The sequence below is a fragment of the Panthera onca genome, chromosome E3 (genome assembly GCF_046562875.1).
Source record: "Panthera onca isolate mPanOnc1 chromosome E3, mPanOnc1 haplotype 2, whole genome shotgun sequence".
Lineage (NCBI taxonomy): Eukaryota > Metazoa > Chordata > Mammalia > Carnivora > Felidae > Panthera > Panthera onca.
Window position 1 is genome coordinate 16,312,526 of NC_138354.1, and position 14,791 is coordinate 16,327,316.

Here is a 14,791-nt window from a genome sequence, read left to right on the forward strand (position 1 = left end):
TCTTCTTTGGAAAAATGTCTATTCAGATCGTCTGTCCATTTTTAAAATCAGATTGCTTGTTTTTCTGTTACTGAGCTGTATGAGTTCTTTATATGTTCTGGATATTAACCCATTATCTGATATGTTATTTGCAAATATCTTCTCCCATTCAGTAGGTTCCTTCTTATTTGTTTTATTTTATTTTTAAAAAATATTTATTTATTTTTGAGAAGAGAAAGCAAGTGGGGAGGTTCAGAGAGACAGGGGGACAGAGGATCTGAAACGGTGTCTGCTCTGACAGCAGGGAGCCAGATAGGGACTTGAACTCACCCGTGAGATCAAGACCTGAGCTAAGGTCAGATGCTCAACTGACCAAGCCACCCAAGTGCCTTAATATGTACCTTTTTAATTTTGTTGATGGTTTCTTTCACTGTGCAGAATCCTTTTAGTTTGATGTAGTCCCATTTGTTTATTTTTGCTTTTGTAGCCATTGTTTCTGGAGTCAGATCCCAAAAAATATCACTAAGACCAATGTCAAGGAGCTTACCATCTTTTTTTTCTTCTAGCTATTTTATGGTGTCTGGTGTTACAACTTCCATTTTTTCTTGTAATACTTTTAGGCTTAATTTTTCATATTTAAATCTTTGACCCATTTGAAGACTATTCTTTTTGTTCTTCCAAGTTTTAAATTCCAAATAGTTAACATACACTGTAATATTAGTTTCACATGTAGGATTTAGTGATTCATCACTTACATAGAATACCCAGTGCTCATCACAAGTGCCCTCTTTAACACCCATCACTCTTCATCACCCATCACCCATCATCCTCCCACCTACCTCCCCTCCAGCAACTCTCAGTTTGTTCTCTAGAGTTAAGAGTCTGTTTTATGGTTTGTCTCTCTCTTCCCACCTGCCCCTCCCATGTTCACCTGTTTTGTTTGCAGACTATTTTGATGTAAAGTATGAGGTGTGGATTCAACTTTACCTTTTTCCAGATGGCTCTCCAGAAATGCCAACATCAATTATTGAATAAACTATCTTTTCACCACTGGTTTGAGATAACAATCTTCATCATATGAAAATTTCTATTTTTCTTTCTTTCTTTCTTTTTTAAAGTTTACTTAATTATTTTGACAGAGAGAGAAAGAGAGAGAGAGAGAGAGAGAGAGAGAGAGAGAGAGAATCCCAAGCAGGCTCCACATTGTCAGAGCAGAGTCTGACACAGGGTTCTAACTCATGAACTGTGAGATCATGACCTGAGCTGAAACCAAGAGTTGGACACTTAACTGACTAAGCCACCCAGGAGCCCCACAAATTTCTATTTTTCAAAAAATATTCAGTGCTTCCTTATGTGACAATCATGGTGCTTGAGTGTCATAGATCCTGGGTCTAGAGTTCTCTCTTGTTCAGTAAGAATGCAGGTCGCAGAATTAAAACGCGAGAGAGGCTAATGTTCTGAGGAGACAAGAGCCCTGAGTAAGGGTCCTTGCTTTGTTTTTATTAAAATCAGAAGTCTTATTGTTGGAGAAATGAATAAAGTGCTGCACTAAAGATGGCCGACGGGACTAAAACAAGCTCTGGTCTCTAGCTTAGAGACCCCTCTTTCCGGGTTCTTCTTGCCCTGTTTGCTGTGAGCATGAAAACCCCCACAGATATGGAAGCTGACAACTATAAATTACCCTTCCCACTTGCATTCAGGCTCAGATCTTTGGAAAAAGTCTCCTCTGAGCCCGCCGGTGTTAAATAAATCTCTGAACCACCAAGATCTCCAAGTGCCACTTGTTTTTTCTGCCAGTGTTCCAGCTTGGTTCTGTAACATATTTGGTTGCCTGACCAGGAAACCCAACCATGCTGGCCCATTGTTGCCACCGGTTTGGAAGAACGGTGAGGCAGTGACGGAGCGAGGAATCGCAAAGGAGAAGGCGCGCCCTGCCTGAATTTTGGCAGTCTCCTATTTGGTCGCCTCAGGCTGGCCCCGCTCCATCGTTCCCACCGGACTCAAAGAGACTGATAGGTGAGGACCTGGACCCGACGTCAGAACCGGTAAGGCCGGGGCCCCAAAGTAGTCAGGCCCATCCAAAAGGGTGGATGGGGGACCTGATCACTCCCCAGAGACGTTAGCGCTCTCACGGGTAGAAAATTTTGCAGGAGGGAATGTAATAGCCTCTGGTGTGTGTATGTGTGAATGTGCGGCTCAGCCAGGCTTGCCAGTCGAGTTTGAGTTTGTAGCTCCATGGACAGGCACCCTTAAGGTCCCCAAAAGTCTACGGAGTCTGAGTGGGCTTTCCTGTATCGTGGTGAAAGCATACAGTCCAGGGCGGCATCAGGATAGACTCCAATTGCAAGTCACAAAGCTGAGTCCACTACAGCCAAGCCTCACCTAAAGTTTCCCTTGGGAACGCGACCAGTGGAGTATCTGATTGGTCCTCTCATCTGAGGGGATACCCTCCCTTTGTCTGTCTCTGCAACACTGAACACGAGAAAGGAATTAATAATGAGGTCAAAATAGAGTAAGCCTATGATTTTAGAGGTCATGCTCAAAAATTTTAAAAAGGGATTTTCAGGTGATTATGGAGTCAAAATGACACCTGGGAAGTTAAGGAACTTTTGTGAACTAGAATGGCCCATATTCAATGTAGGATGGCCCCTGGAAGGGATATTAGATGCTCAAATAGTGCAGCAGGTTTGGCTGATAGTCACTGGGAACCCAGGTCACCCTGATCAGTTTCCATACATCAACTCCTGGCTTGAAATTGCCTGAAATCCTCCGCCTTAGGTGCAATTCATCCATAGCAAGCAGAGCCAGGCAAAGGTTTGAGCTGTTTTATCCAAAGACTCACCCAGGTAGCCAAAGAAGCAATCCACCACTCCCCTAGTGTTTGCAGGAGACCCAGAGGAAGATCCCATCTTTCCACCACCTTATGACTCACTGGGCTCCCTCCCTCCTTCCCCTGAGCTTGAAACTCCCCGCCCCCCGTCTGTCTCTCCTCCTCCACTGCTGCTGCCACCCATCCCTCCTCCCCTCCCAGACCCAGAGAACCCTCCCTACAAGGGCCAGCAGCCAGACTGCGCCCCAGACCCAGACCTAACACTCTCCAAATGCCTGTAAGGGAGACGAAAGAGCCTGAAAGACAGAATGAGGACAGAATAGTCCAGCCCAGCTGTTCCATGATGTATTATTATCAACCTTTCTCTACAACCAACCTCCTCAATTGGAAACATAACACTCCATCATACTCTGAAAAGCCACAAGCAATGGTCGACTTGATGGAGTCCCTCTTCCAGACCCACCAGCCAACTTGGGAAGATTGTCAACAGTTACTCTGTACTCTGTTTAATACAGAAGAAAGAAGAAGAATGAGAGAAACATGACAGTACCTAGAAGATCACGCACCTCTGGGGATCAATGACCCTGCTGTCTGGGCTCAAGCTGCTGCCCCTGATTCAATGCCCAACATGGGATTTCACCACAGAAGGAGGACAAGCCCACATCTGACAATACCAGGAAGCCCTCCTTCGGGGAATCTGAACTAGAGCCAAAAATCCCATGAACATGACTAAAATATTGTCAGTCACACAGCCTGGGGAGTCTCCCAGACACTACTATGAAAGACTATGTGAGGCATACCGTGTATACACTCCGTTTGACTCCCAGGCACCAGAAAGTCATCAAATGGTAAATACCTCTTTTGTGGCACAGGCTTCCCCAGATATCAGAAGAATACTCCAGAAGTTGGAGGGCTTTGCTGGGGTGAATATCACTCAGCTGATAGAGGTCACCAATAAAGTTTTCAGGAACAGATAAGTTGCAGCCGAAAGAGAAGTGGAGAGAAGACTAAAAAGAAGGCCACCTTTCTTGCAGCAGCACTGAAAGAAATAGACACTGCAAAGATGGGAAGACCCCAACCACCAAAAAGGGGGAAGCCCAGAGCCCCCTTAGCAAAGGACCAACGTGCATACTGCAAAGAGAAGGGACACTGGTAGAATGAATGTCCGAATTGGAAGGGGCCCTCAAAACCCAGCTGATATTGGGAGGAACCTCGAGGCGAGGACCTCATTGGTCTGGCCAGGATAGAATCAGACTGAGGGGGACCGGGCTCTTTCTCTCTTGGCCCCCATGAGCCCACGGTTGAAATGAAAGTAGGCAGCTGAACAATAACTTCCATGGTTGACACTGGGACTAAACACTTGGTTGTTACTTCCCCGGTAGCTCCTTTCAGCCAAAAGACAGCAACCATACTTGGAGCTACTGGGACATGGGCGATACAAGAGCCCTTCTGTCAAGCTCAACAATGTGAACTTGGGGGTCACAAGGTCTGGCATGAGTTCCTCTACTTACCTGACTGCCTGATTCCTCTCCTGGGCTGAGATCTGCTCTCCAAACTTGGGGCCAGATAACTTTTGAACCCACTGGACACACTAGCCTCCAATTAAACCCAAGGCAGAAGGAAACCCTGGTCTTGGTGATTACCCTGCCAAGGGAAGAAGAATGGAGACTATTCTGTGCCCAAGCCCTACCCTGTAACCCCTCAGAATTCAGGCTTACATTCCCTTCTGTATGGGCTGAAGATAATGCACTTGGACTAGCTTGGAGTCGGGCCCCCATCATTGTTGACCTGATCCCTGGAGCCCAACCTCAGAGACAAAGGCAGAACCCCTTCCACTCGAGTCTAGAATGGGTACACAAGAGCACCTGACCAAGCTCAGAGAGGAAGGTATTCCAATTGAGTGCCAATCAGCTTGCCAGTCAAGAAGCCAGGAGGAGGATACAGACCAGTACAGGATTTGAGGGCCATTAATAAAGTGACTGTTTCCTTACACCCAGTGGTTCTGAACCCGTGTACTCTCCTCAGCCAAATTCCAGGGTCAGCCAGATGGTTTACATGCCTCAACCTAAAGGATGCTTTCTTCTGCCTCTGCCTGGCTCCTCAAAGTCAACCACGGTTTGTCTTTGAATGGACTGAGCCCGTTACAGGGTGCCAGATGCAGCTGACCTGGATATGACTTCCCCAAGGCTTCAAGAACTCACCCACTTTTTTGGGGGAAGCATTAGCTACAGACCTCACCAACTTTCCAAGGGAAACCACAGGGTGTGTCCTCCTCCAATATGTAGGTGACCTCCTCCTTGCCACCGACACCCAAGAAGGCTGTATGAAAGGTACCAAGGCCCTCCTGCAGCTCCTATCCTACTTGGGGTACCGGGCCTCTTGGAAAAAGGCACAGATTTGCCAGCAGCAGGTCCAATACTTAGGTTTCCTCCTCACAAAAGGAAAAAGAAAACTAGGACCGGAAAGGAAGAAGGTTATCACCACACTGCCACAGCCCCAAATGAAATGAGGCTTGTGTGAATTTTTAGGGGCTGCAGGGTTCTGTCGCATTTGGATCCCTGGATTCTCAACCATAGCGAGGCCCCTCTATGACCTGTTGGGAGGGCCAGACTGGGAGCCCCTCGCATGAACTGATGAGGCAAGGGCCGCTGTCACAGAAATAAAGTTGGCTCTGGGACGAGCCCCAGCCCTGGGTTTGCCCGACACAGAAAAGCCCTTTAACCTCTTCGTACATGAAAAGGACAAAACAGCCCTTGGAGTGCTCACTCAGAGCATGGGGCCTTGGCAATGGCCAGTGGCCTGTCAAAAAAAACTTGATCCTGTGGCTGCAGGATGGCCACTGTGTCTCAGAGCGCTGGCAGCCACAGTCCTGCTCATCAAGGAGGCAGACAAACTCACACTGGGACAAACACTTAATGTTAAGGTCCCACACGCGGTCATGTCCCTCATGAGTACCCAAGGATATCATTTCCTCTTCAATTCTCAGCTGACACAATACCAAGGACTTCTCTATGAAAACGCAAGGGTCACTCTCAAAACAGTAAGAACACTAAATATGGTCACCTTCTTTCCGATGGAAGAGGGAGAACACGACCATGACTGTTCCGAAGTAGTGGATGAAGTCTACGCCAGCCGCCTGGACCTCCAAGACCAGGCTATAACAAACCCAGAGATCACCCTGTTCAGCAATGGGAGCAGCTATTTACAAGAGGACAGCCAAAGAGCAGGATATGAAGTAACCACAACCACCGAAGTTCTGGATGCCGAGGCTTTGCCGGAAAGATGGTCGGCACAATGAGCTGAACTGTAAGCCTTAAACCCCAGCCCTCATCCTTAGCAAAGGTAAATGAGTTAACATCTACACTGATTCCCAGTATGCCTTCGCTACTGTGCATGTACATGGGGCCATCTATAAAGAAAAAAGACCTCCTTACTGCAGGGAAAGCTGCAGGGAAAACTATCAAAAACAAGGAAGAAATACTAAAGCTTCTTGAGGCTGTTTGGCTCCCAGACAAGGTAGCTATCCTACACTGTAAGGGACACCAGAAAGGAGATGACCCCATATCTCAAGGAAATTCCCTGGCCGACAAAACAGCCAGAGCGGCCGCCTGTGGTGATCCAGGTGAAGCTCCTCCCTACACTATGACTCTTGCACCCCAGAGGGAAGCCTCCCCACCCCTGTACGCAAATGAGGAAAGAAGTTGGGCCTCGACAGAAGGGGGCACATTAAGCAAAGAGGGATGGTGGGTCATGCCAAATGGGCACATCTTTGTCCCGTTGTCTATGGGAAAACACCTAGTGAAGGAATATCACCAACTCATGCACCTAGGGAAAACTGCACCAGAGGCCATCCTCAAAAAGAACTACTATATCAGCCAGCTGCTGGCATTATGCCGAGCTGTCAGTGAACGATGTGTAACGTGTGCCAAAAACAATGCTTGGTCTGTCCCACGGCCCCCGCCTGGCACACAAAGGAGGGAGGCCACCCCTTTCGAAGATTTAGAGGTGGACTTTACTGACATACAACCAAATAAAGGATTCAGGTACCTTCTTGTAATCATCTGCACATATTCGGGATGGGTCGAAGCATTCCTGATCAGAATAGAATGAAGTCGCGAGGTGGCCAAAGCTCTTCTACGGGAGATTGTGCCTCGGTTTGGTCTACCCTTAACCATACACAGTGATAATGGACCTGCGTTTGTGGCAGACATTACACAAACCCTGACAAAATCCCTTAACATTACCTGGAAACTGCACACTGCTTACCGACCCCAGAGCTCAGGGAAAGTAGAGCAGATGAATTGAACCCTCAAGGAAACCCTGGCTAAGTTCCACCAAGAGACTAATTGCCCATGGCCAGATTTACTACCGCTGGCCCTCTTGCATGCCCGATGCATGCCTGGGGCACTAGGATTCTCCCCTTTTGAGTTATTATATTGGTGACTCCCCATGTTTAGGAAAACTCTCAGGAGACCTACACCAGATTGGAGACAAGGGAATAAGAGAACAGCTCCAGACCTTGGGGGTAGTCCTAAACAAGTTACAGAGATACACCATAGAGAGGGCCCCAATTTCCTTAGGGACTCTCGTTCACCCCTTTCTGCCAGGAGACTCTGTGTGGGTCAAAGATTGGAAGAGGGAACGTCTTAAACCACGGTGGACTGGGCCTCATACTGTTATTCTAACAACTCCTACAGCCCTTAAAGTTTCAGGTATTACCCCATGGGTCCATCAATACAGAGTTAAGAAGGCCAGCTCAGAAGAACCCACAACTTGGCGAAGTGATCCAGGTCCAGTCAACCCGCTTAAACTGGCCCTCAAAAGGGACACTGGCCCCTGAGACCTCCAGCCCTGCTCCAGCCACACCCTGGCTGTCCTGCGCATAGCAGAAGCTTGAGGAATCAACACGTGAACCTAGACCAGGGGTTTGGATGCAACTCTGCCAGCCCTTGCCCCTTACTGGTGTCATAGCACTAATCTCACATCTTTTAAAAATTATTTTTTTTACACTTATTTATTTTTGAGACAGAGCACAAGTGGGGGAGAGGCAGAGAGAGAAGGAGACACAGAATCCGAAGCTGGCTCCAGGCTCTGAGCTGTCAGCACAGAGCCCGATGCGGGGCTCAAACTCATGAACTTCGAGATTGTGGCCTGAGCCGAAGTTGGACGGTCAACCGACTGAGCCACCCAGGTGCCACCTAATCTTACTTCTTACTGTTGGGCTGATAGAGACTGCACCAACAAGCTGGACATGAGACAAAGGATGCATGCTGGGTGTCACATACCTCCTCTGGATGGGAGGATTATTAAGTATTGCCTGCATATTATGATAACCTCTCTCACCCTCTCAACTGTTGCTTACCCACTTTGCTCCCAGGATTGTTATGTGACAATAAGGGGGTCAAGGGTGTTCAGCGCCTTCACCTCCCTCCACAAAGATTGCTACAAGGGAGAAACACTCACTCTCTGTCAGTCACCCGGTGCCCCAAGGACTAAGTATTGGACGCAGAGATAACCCAAAATGTCAGGAACCCATGTCACAATAAGGGCCTCCAGAGAGGGAAGCTTGCTACCTTACCTTACCTTCCTCAATGAGGGATCTCGGACGGGGGAGGGATGCAAGACACGGCCCTTCAAAACTTATAAAGGATACCCAGGATAGGGTAATATAAGCCATAAAGGTGACCATTCCCCCAGCAGCCTACCAGGGTTTGAACCTTTCAGCCTTCAATCAGATGTTTACCAATTCCCCACTCCAGTGTTGGACTAACACTACTCTACAAGTCCTCCATAAAATAGATAATCACACCCAAACCTGCTGGATGTGTTTGCCCCTCAGCAGAAGGGCTTACTTAGCCACTCCTATCCATTTGACTTGTGAAGCTTCTGAAAATCTCAAAACCAACACTTCTGTCTTAATTGGACCCCTGGCCCCTGGGATCCGTCTCACAAATGCTGACAATCTAATCTGTACAGTCCCTGAAGGTATGAATGGTAACTCTCTATACAGAAGAAATATAACCTTAAAGAGGAATACAACCCTATGTTCAACCCCTGGGTTGTTCTATCTCTGTTGTAATTCGGCCTACCAATTGCTTAGAGGCCAACTGGACTCAGATATGTTATTCCGTCTTCCTAACCCCAGAGATATCCATATACACTGAAGATCAGTTCCTAACAGCCTTTAGCCCCAAGTCCTGGACTAAACAGGTAATCCTGCTACTCATTCTGATAGGAGCAGGAATTGAGACAGGAATAGGGACTGGAATAGGGGGCACAGGTTCATCCGTAGGACTGTACCATAGACTATCTCAAGAGCTGAATGAAGACATGGAACAGGTGGCAGATTCTCTGGTAACCTTACAAAGCCAAATAAACTCTCTGGCAGCAGTGACCCTCCAAAATGGGCAAGCCCTCAACCTCCTCACTTCAGAAAAAGGAGGGACTTGCATCTTTCTGGGGGAGGAATGTTGCTATTTCATAAATCAGTCAGGAATAGTTACAACTAAGGTTAAGGAGCTCAAGGAAAGAATTCAACATAGACAACAGGAAAATATCAATCAATGGAAAGGATGGGATCTCACGGATTGGGCATCCTGGCTTTCTGCCCTGATGGGGCCTCTCCTCTCCATAATTTTACTTGTATCCATTGGCCCCTGTATACTGAATGCCATGATACATTTTATTGAAAACACTGTTGCTTGCCAAACTACTGCCCATATCTTAGCCTTCTGAGAGTACCAACCTGTAAAACTGAAAGGTGATGCCTACTAAAAGTTTTTTTAAAAGGCATCAAAAGGGGGAATGTTGGAGAAGTGGATAAAGTACACCAAAGATGGCTGATTGGACTAAAACAAACTCTGGTCTCTAGCTTAGAGACCCCTCCTCTGGGTTCTTCCTTTGTTTGCTGCGGCATGAAAACCAACCCCCCCTCCCCCAACACACACACAAATATGGAGGCTGATAACTATAAATTACCTTTCCTGCTCGCATTCAGGGCTCAGATCTTCCGAGAAACGGTCTCCTCTGAGCCCGCCGGTGTTAAATAAATCTCCAATCCACCAAGGTCTCCGAGTGTCGCTTGGTTTTTCTGCCAGCGTTCCAGCCTGATTCTGTAACAAACTGACTGAGCCACTCAAGGGCCCCTTCTCCACCTAGTTTTAAGTTATTATTTTCTATCATCTACAATGTGGTAGTAACTTCCTAAGTGGTTCTCTCCCCCTTCCTTTCTTGCCTGTCAAAAATTCATTTGTTATATAGCACACATCTGGGTGATCTTTAAAGTGGAATTCAGCTAATTATTATGTTACTGTCCTGCTTAAATTCCCCCAAGGCTTTCTACCTCATTTAGAATAAAACCCAAACTTTTCTTGCATAAGAAAGTCCTGCATACTTAGGCCATGTATACTTCTCCAAGCTTATCTCAAGTCATTCTCTCCCTCCCTCCACTCCAACAATGGTGGCCTTCTTTTAACTTCTCAAATATACCCATAGCTTTTACACATGATGTTAAATGCTCTTTTTCACTTACTTCTTTTAACATTTGTATAACCTTTACATTTCACCTTAAATTTCACTTCCCCAGAGAGTTTTTTCTTGATTCCCTAATGCACATTCACAGCCTCTTATTCTTATTTTGTATAATAAACACCTCAATTTGCAAGTGAGTGGACGTTTCTGTTAGACTCTAAGCAACTTGGATTTAGGAACGTCTATTTTGCTTACTGATGTATATCTGATGCCAAGCACAATTTCTGGTACATAGTAGCTGCTCAAAAAATACTTGATGAATTAACCATCTTTCTTTTTTCTTTTTTAAGTTTATTTTGAGAGAGAGAGAGAGAGAGAGAGAGAGAGACAGAGACAGAGACAGAGAGACAGAAAGCGAGCGCTAGCAGGGGAGGGGCAGAGACAGAATCCCAAGCAGGCTCTGTCCTGACAGCGCAGAGCCCAACACAGGGCTCAATCTCATGAATCATGAGATCATGACCTGAGTTGAAATCAGGAGTCTGTCACTTAAGTGACTGAGCCACCCAGGTGCTTCTGAATCATCTTCTTTCTTAACATAATAAGTGGTTCTGGAAAATGAAAACAAACTTCTTTGGCTAGAATGCCAAGAGGCAGATATGTCACCTTAGTTCTTGATGTCTTTCTATTCCTGTCTGTGGGGAGCCTTATAATTAAGAATAAACCTAATAAATCTATTCCCTGCAACCCAAAGATTCCCAAAGCACTAATGTACCAAATAAACGCTCAGCTCCAGCTGCCAGTCTTCTTATTGTCCCTGCTCTTGCACAAGTTTTATTTCCTGTCTGCAGTGCTCCTGTCTACTTCAGTCCCCAAATTCTACCCAATATCAGCACAAATTCAAACTCTATCTTCTTCATGAAGTCTACCCTCATCATTCTGGTCTCAAACAGATTTCACCCTTCTCTGAGTACCTAGTGTATTTTGTTGCATTCTACACTCATAGGAGCATCCAACATTACACTTTTGTAAGTGCTGTATGGTGTAGACCTGTAAAAATCTCCTCCAATGAATTTATTGGCTACCTACAGATAATGATTATTTCATATAATTTGGGACAAGAGAAGTCCTCCTGATGAGGGAAACAAAGACAAGAAAAATGTAGTTTAAATTAAATCCCCTCACAGCTTGCAGACCACTGATAGATACCAGAGACCTGTAGTGTATAACATTCTTCAAGGAGTTTGTGGCTGCCTTAATGCATTAATGTTTACATTTCATTACAATGTAAAAGCAACCTTATCTTGACAATAGCTAAGTCTTCAGGGTTCAGTAAGACCCTGCTTTCACCATACAGAAATTCCTTAGAAACTAATGTTTTCTTCATCTAACCCCGCTCCCTCCACAAACTTAAAAGTATATAATCAGTTGCTCCTCCCAATCCCAGTGCAGCTCTTTCTGCCCATGGGTCCTGTCCTCGTGCTTAAATAAAATCACCTTTTTGCACCAAAAAAAAAAAAAAAAAAAGTCTTGAGAATTCTTTCTTAGCCATTTGTTCATGAACCCCACTTCAAATTTCATCACTCCTATCTGAATTAATTGATACTGGTAGCTGGTGTGTTAAGCTAAAAAGCTGTTAAAGTTGAGATCCATAAAAGATATCTTAAACATTTTCATTTGAAATTATAAATGTATATTCATTTGCTCATCTTTCGATGCAAATCTAAGCCTCTTCTATGAGAGTGATTTTAATGATTGAATGCCCATACCCATAATACATCAGTTTTTGTTTCATTAAAGTGGAACAAGCAAGTGACACTTGGGAAATTACACAAGCGTAGAATCCTCTGAGATTTTTATAATTTTACTTCAGTGTTTTACAGTTTTCTCACACATAATTTGATAGCAATTTAAAAAAAGTGGCATTTATAAGGTCTTTCCAAAGCATTCAACTAGTTTTCATAGAAACAACTTCTTGTCATAGTTACACCTTATCAGTTTACATAATACTTAAATTATGGAATAGTAACAACAGGCTTAAACAGATTTTGTAAGAGATACAAGAGATTCTTGATAAACACTGTCTTGTAGCAGCTGTCCTCAGGTATATTTAATAATGTCATTAGCTCCAAGAAGTCATACTTGGGCATCATTCATTGTTTACAGAGAGAATGACAAGTGTTGTTTAAAGTCTGGTGAGCTGTTTAAGTAAAGGGTGATTAAAAGATAGTCAATGGCTTCTTTTGTTTCCTTTAAAATATCTAGAACAGACATCAGCCCGTGATCTGGTAAAAATGCTGGAAGGAGAGAAGAGTTATAAAGGGTATATAAGGCAAACGGGAAACATCTTACAGAGATTATCATTTGCCATAAAAGTCTAAAGGGCTCTGGATTCAAAACTGAGAACTGAAAAATAAAAGTGCCCACATTCTTAGAACTATAACAGCATTTCCGAGGAGAATAAAAGTGAACTTACCTGAGACCTGACTATCTGTGATTCATCATTCATTTCCTTCTCTTCCATGTTCCCTCTTTGGGAAAGTATAACATTCTGAGAGGGCATAACTAAGAAAAAGAGCAAAGAAGCATCTGGTCAATACATGACATTAACACTGACACTAACTCTTAGAGTTTTTGCTTTGTGTTAGGATGGCAGACAGTTTAGAGAGAAGCCCTCTAAGACATAAGCTCAAAGGCTGGATAACTTAACCGTGACATTCTTGCTCTTCCAACATACTGAGGAATTCAGTGTAGGACTTTCTCTTATTGTGGCATATGGGAAGCTCAAGGAAGTTCAGTGATTTTCAGCCCTGGCTACACACTTGGGGGATGTTCTAAAAATGCAATGCTAAGATTTGGATAAATCCAGTATTATACAAATTGGTCTACGATGACCCTAGGCAACAGCATTTTAAATTCTAAAGTCTCCAAGTGACTTCTAAGTAAGGAGATGCAAACCACTGATATGAGCTGATAGAGAAAACATATGTTGAGAGCCTGATCTTATTTTTAAGGGGATACATTCATCCCCAAACTCAAACTCCAGGGATCTTCTCTAGTTTACTCTCTTTAAGCTGATCTTTCTGGGCTTTCTTGATCTTGGGGTTGTGAGTTAGAGCCCCATGTTGGGTGAAGAGATTACTTAAAAAGAAAATCTTTAAAGATGATTTTTTCTAACACACAAAGGAGATTTCACTCTTCTCATTTTTCAAAATGTTCACCTTCCTGTTTGAGTACATGGATTCAGTCCTCCACCAGGATTACTACACCTCTTTGCAGTTCTTAAGTTATAATGCCATCAAAGCTTTGCTTTCTTCTAGAAGGACAGTCAGGAGATACACCAGTACTAACAGCTTCAGTGTCCTTGTCAGTCCCTGAAAGCTGATTTTCCAATGCCTTATGGAAAACAATCACTCATTCCCAGGTATTAAAGGTGCCTCATCTCTGATGAGAACCTCAGGAGCCAATGGCTATCCACAAGAATGACTTCTCAGGGCAGCCACTCTCAGAATCTTGCCTTGTTCATGCAAGGTTGACATGTGGGGGTTCCTCAAGGTGGCTATTACCTTTTCCCCCTAAAGGCATCAGTCCTTCATGAACAGACTTCACTATGATACTCAAATCTCCCTTCTGACAGGAATCTTGTAAGATACTCTATCAGGTGTAGCACATGTAATGAGATGCACCAGTCTACAGAAGAAGTCCAGCAGTCTCAGTCACCCAGTGACCTAGAGAGTCTGTAAAGAAACATACTAAACTATCTGTTCATACTTCACAGTATGGTGTGGAATTTTTAAAGACAATCAAAAAGCATTTCTAGAATTTCTCAGATTCACACATTACAAAAAGCAGATATATACAGATCCATCAACCAAAAACAAACTTTAGCTTTAGTTCTTACCCATCCTCTTAGAATAGAAAACATGTGGTCCGTGCCTAGTGAAAGATTTTCAGAAGACTTTCACCAACATCAACAACAGAGCAAAATGTCTTGATCTGCTGATAAGCATGAAAGAAAACATTCTTTTTTCTGTTCACAACGTTTGGCCTGAAAAATTTCTCTCAAAAGCTAGTGATGGTATTAAAGAATGAAGTCATTCCTGAGAAGTAAGTTTTTTTAAGAAGAGAAAATCACAGTTCCAGTGGAATGGCCTTGTTAGATGAGGAAGCCAATCACTGCCCAAGATAGGGCATGAATTCAACATTTTACAACCAGTTGACTAAGAGGTACACCTTTCGGGAGTAATTTAAAAGCATTTTAAGAATCAGGTCCTAGGGCGCTTGGGTGGCTCAGTCGGTTAAGTGTCCAAATTCAGTTCAGGTCATGATGTCATGGTTTGTGGGTTCAAGCCCAGCATCAGGCTCTGTGCTGACAGCTCAGAACCAGGAGCCTGCTTCAGATTCTGTTTCCCCCTCTCTCTCCCCCTCCCCTGTTCTCTCTCTCTCTCTCAAAAATAAATAAACATTAAAAAAACCAACAACAGGTTCTATTTCACCAAGCAAAAGCTCTAAAAG

The 14,791-nt window shown here is 44.4% G+C and overlaps 1 protein-coding gene across 6 annotated transcripts in view; it reads right to left on the reverse strand.

Annotated features, from left to right (window-relative positions):
* Positions 1-14,791, reverse strand: part of ZNF713 (zinc finger protein 713) — a 46,912-nt gene that overhangs the window by 21,180 nt on the left and 10,941 nt on the right. For 5 of the 6 annotated variants that reach the window (XR_009614984.2, XM_060649099.3, XM_060649094.3 and 2 more), the window contains exon 2: positions 12,753-12,841. Coding sequence is in view for 5 of the 6 variants with exons in the window: in XM_060649099.3 (XP_060505082.1) it covers positions 12,753-12,841 (89 nt within the window). In the remaining variant the exon portion in view is untranslated. Of the gene's footprint in view, positions 1-12,752; positions 12,842-13,497; positions 14,014-14,791 lie in introns of all 6 variants that reach the window. The other variant, XM_060649097.3, reaches the window with a different exon arrangement.